The sequence below is a fragment of the Oryzias melastigma genome, linkage group LG5 (genome assembly GCF_002922805.2).
Source record: "Oryzias melastigma strain HK-1 linkage group LG5, ASM292280v2, whole genome shotgun sequence".
Taxonomy (NCBI): domain Eukaryota; kingdom Metazoa; phylum Chordata; class Actinopteri; order Beloniformes; family Adrianichthyidae; genus Oryzias; species Oryzias melastigma.
The window spans coordinates 424,572-437,196 of NC_050516.1; the positions used below are offsets into that span (position 1 = coordinate 424,572).

At 39.7% G+C, this 12,625-nt stretch overlaps 1 protein-coding gene across 3 annotated transcripts in view; it reads right to left on the reverse strand.

Annotated features, from left to right (window-relative positions):
- Positions 1–12,625, reverse strand: part of zgc:92107 (uncharacterized protein LOC492329 homolog) — a 32,866-nt gene that overhangs the window by 18,811 nt on the left and 1,430 nt on the right. For 2 of the 3 annotated variants that reach the window (XM_024269311.2, XM_024269312.2), the window contains exon 2: positions 409–915. In XM_024269311.2, coding sequence (XP_024125079.1) covers positions 409–915 — 507 coding nt within the window. Of the gene's footprint in view, positions 1–408; positions 916–1,008; positions 1,143–12,625 lie in introns of those variants that run through there. The other variant, XM_024269313.2, reaches the window with a different exon arrangement.

Consider the following 12,625-nt stretch of genomic DNA (forward strand, 5'->3'; position numbering starts at 1 on the left):
AGAGCCACTGAAATCCATGTAGAGGCCACGGATGAAAGAGTTAGCAGAATCCAGTTTGGTTTGCGCTACAGTAAACACTCCAATCGTGTTGCTTTGCTAACAGAACTGGTTGACTCTTCACCAAAGTTGCCAAACATGCTGCTTCTGCCCAGTCTCAGTTTGACACTCCACTTTTCACTGCCATTATCACAGTTAGTGGTAAATTCAAAATGCCTTCTTTCCACTGTGATTCCATACATGATTTGCGTTTTGCATCACATGCAAATCTTGTGCACCAAACAAATTCTAACCAAATTTATTTCCACCATTATGTTTACTTCAATAAGCCTTGAACTGGATGATGCACAGAAGTATTACACTGAAGACTGTTCTTTTTCCTATATTTTAATTTATAGCCATAACACTTACCTGGGTGTGTCTTTGCTGAAATCCTTGCTGTCTTCTAGGCTGCTTCCATCTCCCTTTGATCTGAGATCAACTGTTGGGTCCAGCTCAGAGTTGGCATTTTCTGTGCTGGGTGTCTGGACACTGGTTACAGGGACATCACTCTCCTGCTCAGGTAGAGGAGTGTGCATCTCCTGGCTCCCGGGACTGCCGATACTCCCTGTGGTTCCATGGCGGTGCTTCTCGTCACTCCCTCCAACACGTTTGGCCTCGTTGCATCGCTTCATGGCCTGGAGCTGGGAGAGGGGCACTATGTCGGCTCCCTGGGGTCGATGCCAGACAGTACGGGGCCCAGTGGAGTTGTAGTAATAGAAGCGGCCACTGTGAGTGTCGAACAGCTCCCACCACTGGTTACCATCTGCCTGGCGAACAGGAACACCTGAAGGAGGATCCCAGCCACATTCCCCTGTCGTCAAATTCACATACATGCGTTCACGGGAGCGCGGCTCCAGGATCTCCACCCAATCAGAGCTGAAGCAGAAGGGGAAAAAAAAGGCACAGGATGAGGAGTCACTTTCAGATGAATGCATAAAAGGATTATTCATCGACAAGACACAGTGCTACCTTAAATCTCACAGTCACACCTGACTACTAAGCTTTGATACAGCTTTTACAGTATAACATGCAGAGAGCTTCATTATGCCAACTTCCTCCAATATAGTGTCTAAATATTTGTGTTCCTCACATCGCAACCATCCCCATATGTGTTAGCAGTGATGTCATCTCTTGGCAGGAGACGTGATGGTTTGTGTTTTTCCTGTACAAGGTGACAGGTGGAAACACACAGTGGGACAGCAGGCATGGAATCAGCAGGCCCCAAAGGGAGCCATAAGCTCAGAAGGCTACTACACACACCACAGAGCTTAACTACAGTCAGAGTGCCAGCTCAGCACAAATATAGAAACACAAAAGAGATGGCAGAGGAATGAGAGGAATAAAGAGAATGGTAGGAAATTGTTTTATAATATATATTCAAAACAATGAAATAACATTGTACTATACTCCAAGCAAAAGCTTCAGACATTAACTTAAAAAAAAAGGAGAACCGGAGCCTTCTCGGTGCTTTATAACCAGGTCATGCTACTTTTAAATGAGTTCAGTTTGTCTCTTTGATCTAGTTTAAGCCTTAGATGTGCCATCAAATCCACGTGGGAAGAAGGTTGCTGCAAACAGCAAAAGAGAATCTTTTACTAAGGCTCAGCATCACAGTAGGTGTCCCCATCATAGCCAGAAGACGTATTCACGGCATCCAATAAATCACAAAAGTCCTTTTTCTCTCTTGTAATGACCACTTGAGGATGCTGGCAAGGTTATGTTTTTTCAGTTCTTTAGGTCTTCAACCAACAAATTCTTGCTTAGTATCTCTGCTGAGAAGGCCCATTGAGCTGGAATTAGTGTCACAAGAATCTGATCAACATTTGGATATTTTCCCAGCTTTCTCGGGACAGAAAAGCTTTTCTCCTCTCTGTCATGGTCGCATTTAATAAACCGGTTGTCTACCTGAGATGATCAGAGGGGTAAAGAAGCTTAGCATGGATACAAGTGTCAAGAATGGCTACCAAATACAAACATATGTTCCTTGTGTTCCTGCCAAACCAACTCTGTTTACACTCGACCTCAGAAATAGACACAACGGAATCCAGTGCCAAAAATCTTTCCCAGATTTACACAGTCGTCCTGTTGACTACAGTTCACAGAGAACAACACCTGTTCCCAGATTTAACCACAATGCCTCAAGTAAAATAACAGAGCTGTACCTGTTCATCAAGTACCAAACTTATTTTCAACTTTGTGCTGCCAGCAGCACACCCAGCTCTTCACACATGGATTTAACAGCCAGGTAAACATGGAAAAGAGACGAGGACGATGTAAAAGCCTTCCACATATGTTTGTCCATGCACCCCTGTGATGTCTGCTGAGGAGCCATCTGGTCCGGTCCCTCACACCAGGCCATGACATCTGAGAACTCAACATGTTTATGGTATTGGTTTCTCTGTTTTCCTTAGTTTTAAATGAGAGAGAAACACAACTATTGACAGATGGCTAAAAAAGGCGTTTGAGAGTTCCAATAAAAATAGTTTCATTGTTTGAAAACCTTTCTCAGATTCTGAAATCTCTACATTTTTCAAAATAAAACAGTAACTCGTATTGTCACAAAATGGCTCAACACTGACTGGACCCATAATGATACGTCAAAGCAGAGTTAAACCTAACCCATCCTAAATTCACCTTCCACAGCTCACAATTGTCCAAAAAGATAATACAACACTTTGGGGCTGAATCTCAATGGCTGTGTGCACAACAAACTGTTCAAAAGTCTCCCTGAAGGTAATAAGGGTTGTGGGGTTCTTAAAGTCTATTCATTGAACACCAGTTAGACGGTGCCAGAGTTCGCTTGGCTCAAAAGCCCAAAAGTACGGCTCTTTTTCTTCTCTTCTGCAAAGGTGGCATCCATCCCTGGATTCAAGAACCAGACAGTGGTGCTTTATGTGCGAGTCGTAATGCCAATTGCTGCCAATAGAAGGGGTAAACAATTACAGTATCACGTAATTGTTAGCTGCGCAAATTTATGAGTGGAGCCAGGGACAACGGGCAACCAACTCTCTGTGTCACTGTCGGCCCAGCACAGCCCTACTGGTGTGCTATAAACCGCCCCGTTAAAGAACAAAAAAATTGCTAGTTGCTATTCAAGTGTTTTTCAGACAATGCTCTTATACTTTCCAGCGTTGGTCAGTTTTGTCAAAGTAAAATAGGCTGGTCCAATCAGACATATTCTACAGGGTGAACCTTACCCCAGAAGTCAAATATTTCATAGCAATTGTTATGACCTATGAAAATGTCAGTGGGGTATGGGATGTGCATAATTTTCACTGAGATAAGAGCTATAGAAAAGTCTTCAACATTTGTAACCAGCTTTTATGCTGCATGGTTTCTCAAACACCACAGCAGGAAGCCTGGATTTGAGGGTCAATGATGAATGCTGCAGCTGACAAAGTTAACAGCACGGGGTGCAGCAGCTCCAAAAGGACTGCTCCCATTGGGTAAATAAACAGCTTGTAGAGCTGAGAGAGCAAGTCTCCTGACCAAGGCTCTGTTGACATGACCAGATAAGCAAGAAAAATAGGGCTGGTGTTTAAAATCACCTTTGAAAGAGCTCAAACATATGCGTGACCAGTGTATGTTTCAGACACAAGGAAACATGCTGTCCTCATGTCAGAAGAAACCTTTACTTTTACAGAAACACTCGCCATGATGTCACCGTTTTGGGGGATAAAATTCATTTTCATTCTGAAGTAGGTTTTAATTGTTTAGCTGATAACACTTTTAGGCCAACTTTAGCTAAAAATTGGAGAAGCCATGTGCCATTGGCCTCAAAGTGTGCCTGAGGGCAAGCCACTGAAGTTTACCCACATCGTTAACATGTGTTCAAAAGGGAGAAAATATGCTGTATGAACCAAAAAAAAAAGAATTTTGTATCAGATGGTGCCTAAATGATTAATGGGGAATTCATGTAATTTCATCAAAAGGACCAGAAAAGCCCTTCACAAAAACAGCAATTTAAACTTTTTTTTACTATACCAAATTGATTGGCAAGGAGGATTAGATCAAAAGTAGGGATGTTCTGATCAGGTTTTTTTGCGATTCCGAGTCATTTGATTTTGTGTATCTGCCTATACCGAGTCCCGATCCGATACTTTTATAAGACATTTAAAACATGAATAAATTAAACAAAGATTTGTGTTGTCCCTTATTTATATTTCATTAACCTTCTTTTATTATTAAAAACTGAAATAAAACACATCTGTGAAGCAGCTTTAATAAACAAGTAAAAATACAGCAAATATAAAATAAGAAAAAAAAATTACAATTTTCTTGTTATATAAGTGATAATTAGTCATGTGAGAACGTTTAGTGACTTTGGCTTTAACATCTTTAGAGCTATTGAACATTTTTGACCAAATGTGATTCCTGTCCTCATTTAAAATTCTTAAAAATAAATTATGACTTTGTTTTAGCATAAAATTTGATGAGTGTTCATGAATAGCTGATATCATTATTAGTTTTATTTATTTATTTTTACGATTTTGTGATTATTTTTTTAAGGTCTTAAGACATCACATTTTCGGTTTTATTACCACAGAAGTTAATTTTCTTAACTATTATTTCTCTGTCAGATAAATCAAACAGGCATATCAAAGGACAGCTCAGGTCCTAAGGAGTTAAATCACGGCGCTAGCATATAGCAGTTAGCAGCTGCTGTTTAGCCATCTCTCTGCAGAATGAAGAGCTTCACATTAAAAAGGAAAAAATACTGTATTTTTCTGTTGGAATACCTTTAGAGGTTGTTGTTTGAGTTATGACAAACCAACAGAGACACCTGCTGTCAGTTTAAAGCGTTTTTAAAAGAGTTATTGGTCCCGGAAGTTAGCTTTCTAGCTAGCTTTGTTTACAAGTTAGACTTCTGCTTGAGCTGCTGCCGTTTTCTGCTGCGTTTTTTGATGATGACATTTTGTGATCTTTTCATGACATACAGACTTCTAGTGGAGTATTTATCCGTAATGATAAGATGAAATATAAAGCTCTGATCATAATGAGAATAAATGAAATATCCGATCCTGATCGGACAAAGGGGTCAGATTCCGATCGAGTCCCAAACCACGTGATCGGCCCCGATTTCCGATCACGTGATCGGATCGGGACATCCCGAATCAAAAGATCAATCAAAGTTCAATTGCGTTTTTGACATATGTACAAAGAATAAAACACTGTGTCGCAAATACAATTCCCTTTTCTCTGATATTTTCTTCATTTTAGAAAATCTGCTGAACAGTGCAGCAGACATCAAAGTGTGGCTCTGGACTCCAACCAACCGAGACAACCTGCCTCATGCAGCTTGGAATGCAGTGAGCATCAGCTCATTGAAGTTAAACTCCAACAGAGATGTTTTATATTGACCTAAAATTAACTTGTTACAGACAGTCCTATGACTGTGGCATACAGCACCTGATTTACTTGAGGGGAAAGGCAGTCCAGCTGAGGCAGACCTGCATACCAGAGTCCCAAAGCTACAGGTCTGTGGTGTCTTAAGGCAGAAGCAGCAAAATTGTGGATCAGCTGTGTTACACAGATTTAATCAGGAATGCTTTTACAAGAACTGTTTTTGATTAAAACTGTGAATGTTCTTTGCAGTTTTTTTTACTAAAGAATGTGTTATTTTACCCATAAAATATTTTTCACACGTAAAGCAGGCGACTTCGAAAGGACCACCTAAAGGTTTCAAAGATGAAGAACCTAAAGAAAAAAAAAAAAAAACATAGGCTCCTTTTAATCTACTCCTGCGTAATAACACACTCTCTGCACTCCCATGAGACACAAGGACCCCGTCTTACATTTGGGTCAAGGACAGGCTTCAGCAGCCAATGGTTATTCCACAGAACTAAAAATAAATCTGGCCAAACTGTAGAGAAAAAACAAAAGAAAACCTTTGAGACAAAGACGCCAAAGCTAACACACAGACAAAACACACAACCAAGAACATGATCTCACTCCCCACATCCCGAGATGCTCCTTGTCACAACGTGCCAAAAGCTTTCCATAAAAGCAAAACTCCAATTATCAAACCTTGATTTACAGGCAGCTTCAAAAATAACTCAAACTCAGAGCAGTTTCCCAGAGTAAGGCAAACAACGGGAACATAGCTCCTGGAATCTGCTCCATTGTTCAAAGCCACACCAAAGTATAAATGGCGCTTCTCCCAGCAGCTATAAACATGGAGGACTGGACAATGCATTCACTAGAAATAGGGCGACGGACAACCACATGTCATTGTCCAGCTCTGAATTCGAAACAAATTCGAGCACCAATGTGGGTGCTGATTTCAACAAAAAGATAAAACAAAAAGCTAGGGAAATAAATAATCACTAAAACCAGACTTCTGACTCAACTCTAAAAACAGTTTTTAAATCAGATAATTTAAAAATATGTGGGAAAAAAACGCTTCACGCTTTACTAAAACTGTGGCATTTCTGACACCTCCAGGAAAAAAGTCAAATGTGGTTCTTACTGAAGTGAATCGTCTATGGACTTGCTAAAACCAGTGAGCCAGATAATCTCAGGGGACCAGAGACCTTTTTCAGCAACAGATTGCTTTGAGTTGCTGCTTTCTGAGCAGGGAAAGCAGAATTTGCACACAGAGCCTGCCATTCATGCAGGAAACCTTAGTACTTTGGTCAGCGTGTACAGCAGCAAGTGCTGAGGTCCACTCTCGGTGCTAAATATATAGAAGTGTTATTTTCTATTTAAAGACATAAAAAATTATTTCTTCTCAGATACTGGGATAAAAATAAGTAAGTGGTCTGAGGACTGTTGGGAGCCTTGAAAAGAGTTACTGGACAAATTTTCAACTTTTAAAAATGTTGCAGCAAGCAGAGAATGCTGCTCATTTTCCCCCAGAGCAAGCAGAGACATGCATTTTAATGTAATGCACGCAGTCATCTGTCAAAACAGACATCTATTTGGTTATGGATAAAACATGTACAAAGTCTATTCTGTATGTTGCTAAGCAACCTGCTTATCTAAATATTGTAAAACAAGAGCAGTATGCTAACTGTCTACTAAACACTTGGAAGCAGTTTCTGTAGCTGTAAGGGAGGAAGTGATATTGTGAATGCAACTTCCGCTTTAAAAAAATAAGGCAGCTTTATTTCAAAATCTTAGTCCGTTTTCAAAAATAAAAACTAAATTAAAAATAAAATGTCATTTAAAAAAATTGAGCTAAATATGGCACACTTAATATCCTATAATTTTTCTCAAAAATTGTTAGTTAAAGGGCCTATATCATGCAAAATCAACTTTTTTGAAGTTTTAAGCGTATTATAATGTTAATTCCTCATAACAACCCCAAGGCGGTATTTAGCTCCATTCACTCCAAGCACTGCCCCCAGGCTAACGCAAACACCCGCCTTCTCTGCAGAGCTAGCGAAACTCTTCCACTTAAGCAAAACTCTTTCCTTTTATATACACAATATGAACATTCTTTTTTTCCCAAAAGTTTGGATGTTGTTAGTTTTCGTGGGCGAAATAGAGACGCGCTGCTGAGCTCGATTCTAGGTTGACGTCATAAAATGGACGGCATCCACAAGGACTGTAAGGCGGTGCCTCAGATCAACTCGTCTTACTTCCAGGTAGGAAAAAGACTCACGAAAATAATTCATTTTTAATAAAAAAATTGTTCTTTAGTGTGCCAAATGTAATCCAGTATTATATATACATGGATATAGTTTACTCTGAAAGGTTTAAGAATAGTACGATGTAGGCCCTTGAAAATCCATTGCACCTTGTTTTTTTAATTGTGGTTGTGCTTACTGTCCTCAGGTCAATTTTCTGTGGTAGATGATGCTCAAAAATTTCAAAATGTCTTTTGAAAACTACAAAGTGGCATTGCTTGATAGGTTGTGGAATGTTTGATGGATGTTTTGGCACAGTTTGCCTTGCCTTTTTTTAAATTGTTTTTCTTTTTCTCCTGAGCACCCCCTCAATGGAAGCATCCTTTCTGCGGTAATCCAGGCAAAACACAAACATCTACTGCTGGCTGTTTCTGACAACGAGGTAGAGACCACAGGCCCTACTGTTGGTTTTCTGTAAAGTCTTCACCATAACTTGGCTCGGAAGGGATGGTTTGAAGCAAGGAAGTAATAAAAAGGCTCTAAAAGTCAAACCACCTAGCGGAAACGCCGAGGACTTAAATAAAGCCGGACCTAGCCATCCTATTTCACTTTGGTTTAGGTATGCAATAAAAGTTGATGACAATTTTAAAAAAAAAAGTTGTTTATTGACAATTAACCAAAGAAAACTTGATTTGCCCTTTTCTTTTTTACTGTCTTGCAACCTCATGCAACAAATCTAGTCAGAGTGTTTGCCCTTGTCATGGCCTCTACTGTGGTGCCAAGGAAGACCAGTTGACTTGTGATCGAAGGATAACTTGACTACCCAGCACAGAGTCCTGACCTAAACCCGATAGAACACTTTTGGGATGAATTAGAGCAGAGACTGATAGTCAGACCTTCTCCACCAACATCAGTGTTTGACCTGACCCATGCACTTTTGGAAGAACGGTAAAATAAAATCCTATAAATACACTCCTCAACCTTGTGGCCAGCACTCCTTCCCAGCAGGAGTTGAAGCTGTAATAGCTGCACAAGGTGGACCGGCATCATATTGAACTCTACGGGTTAGGAATGGAATGGCACTTCAGTTCATATGTGGGTCAAGCCAGATGAACAAATAGTTTTGGTAATATTGTGTACGTGCAATAATGCCTTGATGGCAACCATGGTCCAAGCAGAACTATACCAGCAAGGCTTATTAGCAGAGGAGATATACATTTTCATATAAGGAAATACCGATAGCTGCCTTTTGATGAACCAACACTATACCTATATTATACCATTTTTATTGTGCTTTTCTAAAACTCAATGTATACTCCATATCTGTTTGCAAGACTAAAAATAGGATCTGCAAGTAACATGTTTTACATTATAAGTCCCATATTTTTTATATTTAGCCCATTACTGACTTAGCACATGCTGTTTAAACTCCTAACATACTACTGTAGGACAGAAATTATATACGTTGTCATTTGTGTTGACGCTCTATAATGTTTTTATAAATTACTGGCGCAGGCAGCTCTTTATTCTCGATATAATAGAGCCACAGCAAGTGTTGACATCACCTCAAGTCAATGGGTGGATAGGATAATAGAAGAATAGCTTATGGTAGTATTATGGTGGGATTATCAAGCTGTTATTTTGTCAAGTGTGGGATGAAAAATTGTGTTAAATATCAACTGTTAAATTTAGTTTTTTTTCATATAATAAACATGTGAGCTCATTTGTAACTCTTTCACAACTACGTAGGTATTCTTTACAAACTGTTATTAAAAACTTGCTTAGTCCATATGAACGGGACCACTAAGAGGCATTCGATTTTTAAGTAAGCCTCTTAAAAGCTAATGCTAGGGTTTGAGGTGCCATTTATTTTTTACTTATCTTGTTCCATCTTTAACACAATGTTTAGTTCACCGCACTTATAATAAACAGCACACAGTCTGACTTGCTTATTATTCTTCCTTTGAATGTTTTAGATCATTTATAACAATTTTAGAAATCGTCTATAATTCCATCTGTATAATTGAGGCATGTTTCCACATGTTTTTCCTTTCAGCTCCTCCCTCCCTCACAAATGTGCAGTTGTCTGTGTCAATTTCTCCTTTACTGGGAGTTGCTCTGGCAAAACAGCTCTTGGGAGTCGAATTTTACACTTAAGACAAAATAGGGAAGACAAAGCTGCTGCATGTTGGCCAACTTACGCACCATGGTGGCAAAGCGCCAAAAGGGAAAGAGAGGTTAAGGGTTTTAGGGCTCAACAGCTGAGCAGCCAAATGCCTTCCTAGAAGAACTGGGCTGCTTTAAAAGGTCAAACATGAACATTGAGGTAAGCTTATGAGATGCTACTCTATCACCTGACTTACACCCGAAAAGTAGGATAAAACACAAGTGTTAATGCTTGGGCTGTCACGCCTTTTTCTTGACAACAAAATGTTTGATCACATGTTTGTGTATAACAGAAACTCCTTGATATAACTAGATTTGTCCCCTATTTCAAAACTATAAAACAAAAACTTAAATCAATGTTTTAAAATTGATGGTTTCACTTTAAACAGCAGGTGATTACGAGTCACCAAATGTCAAATAAATAGGAAATCTTACTAGTAACATTTAAGATTGATTACTTTTCAGTCTCAGTGAGTCAGTGCAACACTGCCAAACTACAACAACCAGATGGACCAGTTTGTTTTCTACACATAATTCACTGCCTCCACTCACTGAAGGAAAATTGGGTCTAATAAGACATGTGTGACTAAAACAAACAAACTATCCCTGAACTACTTTTAAAAAGTTTGCACATGAAACTGTACTGTCACAAGAGCACAAAAAGCAAATGGATAAAGATATCTTGCAAAATACAAGTAGACAACATTGAAATGGAAGATGACACATTTTGGTCATTTTGTGCTTGATATCATTGTCTTTACTTAAATGAATGGCTTTTGGTACAAAAGAGGGATATTTTGAGTTTATGAGAATGTCCTTTGATGACTCATGTCCATATGCGTTGTGAGGCCTGTGTAAAGCACCCTATTATGCAGGCTGTGATGGTGCAGAACAATGCAGACTATTGTCAGATCAACACGCAGACACCGTTCAGCTAGAACTCTCCATGCTGCCTCCACACAGAGAAGTCCAGCCAATCAAAGCACCACTGGGGAGGAGTCAGGGACATGTGAAGGAAGTCCGGGGTGACCTCCTTCAACAGCTGCTAAGATCCAGAACTAGGAGCAGTTTCCTTCGTTTTTTCGCTGGATTAGACTGGATCTTGCAAGTTTGCAGACACACCAGCAAGGCCAGCTTTACTGCTTTCCAGCTACCAATTTTGCATGGCCTTTACGAATACATTCTCAGCTGCTTCCAAAAAGTTTAGTGCAGACAAGCAATTAACAGATTTACCTGCAGGGGACAAATAACGTTCATCGCCCCATAGTTTCAGGGAAACATTTTTGCTTAGATACACCAGAGCTAATCCTCCTACACCTATGACCTTGATTTCCGCACAGGGAGCATTGTAGACCCCTCAACTTGCAATAGTAAAAATGCTATATGCCTTAAAAACACCACTGAGCTCTACAACCACAATGGCCAAAAAATGAATACAATCTCTTAAAAATATGTTTCCTAACAAAAGTCTTTGTTGTTCCTAAAATCTGCCCGATTACTGAGCAACAGCGCAGCTGGCACGTCCCACAACACGTCAGACTCTGAATGTAGTTAAACATTTCTACCAGAGACTAAGGATGAGATCAGGGTGTTTACCACAGAGGGCTTGGATTTGCTGTCCAGCACACCCGTTATCAGAACATGAACAACGGGGTCACTTGTACCAGAAAGAGACAGAGTAACTATTTAATTACTGTAATCTGTGACAGTCTAAACGTCATGCTGGAAAATCACCCTGTATTTTTAATGCATGTATACTGATACGGATTCCTAAAATCAGTCATTTTCTTTTAAGCCAGAACAACATTATTCATTTAGTATCTGGTCTGTTTGTCCAACTCATGAAGCAGTTTGTAAATTAACTTGGAGAAGAACGGCACCTTTCTCAACCCACCCCATCCAACTGAAATGTACAAAGAAAGGCCAGGAGTCGGATTGGTAAGCGGAAAGATCACAAAGGATCCAAAAATGAGAATGCAAGCAGACTGTCCTGTGGAAGTAGAAGATAGCTCCAGCAGGATTAAATGTTCAGCGCAGTCTGCTGCTGCTGATGGGAGTAGATTTAATTGGCGGGGGGTGTATAAAATGCAGAGCAGGATTACTATTGATCCTTGTGCAACAAACCACAAATGTTGGGCTTTGAAATGCCTTGAAGCAACCAAGTTATATTTTAAGAAGTGCTTTTAACTTGGTAATATTTTGTTACAAGTATTTGTACAACTCTTTCAAATAGGATGACTCACCCCTACTTAACGTCTATCTGAATGTACCACAGGTTATCATCCTTTCTAATGCTACGGAGTGATGATCAGCACTCCTAGCATTACATTCAGCTTTGTGTGTGGCTGGAACTTTAGCCAGAGCTTAAGCTCTAAATGGAGAAGGTGACAAGCAGTTTAGGATGTGACATTTGGGCCAAATTACTATAACTATGACAGGTACTGCAACAGGCCACACAAAATAACATGAATTGCAGAAAATAATGCTATAAAAAAAAATCAAATTATACTTTTCAATTACCACAAAACTTTTGCAGGACACACATGCTTACTGTCATATCTTGACACAGACATGCTATCCATTATCAAGCCCTCTACAGAACATGAATGGACATGTCCTTTCATATACTGTTTCTATTTGGGCAGAAAACTGATGGGAGCCAACAGGACAGCCGTTGAGGCAACATTCTATTGTGATCTCCGCTTTTCATATTAACAAGCTCATGAACGGAAGAGACATCTCGAGAGGCAGCAACAGCAAATGGATCATTTCATTGTTTTAGGCATCCTGCATTCTCCGCTTGTGACGCAGGGTTGGACAGATAAAAATATGAACCAGACCGTTGGAAA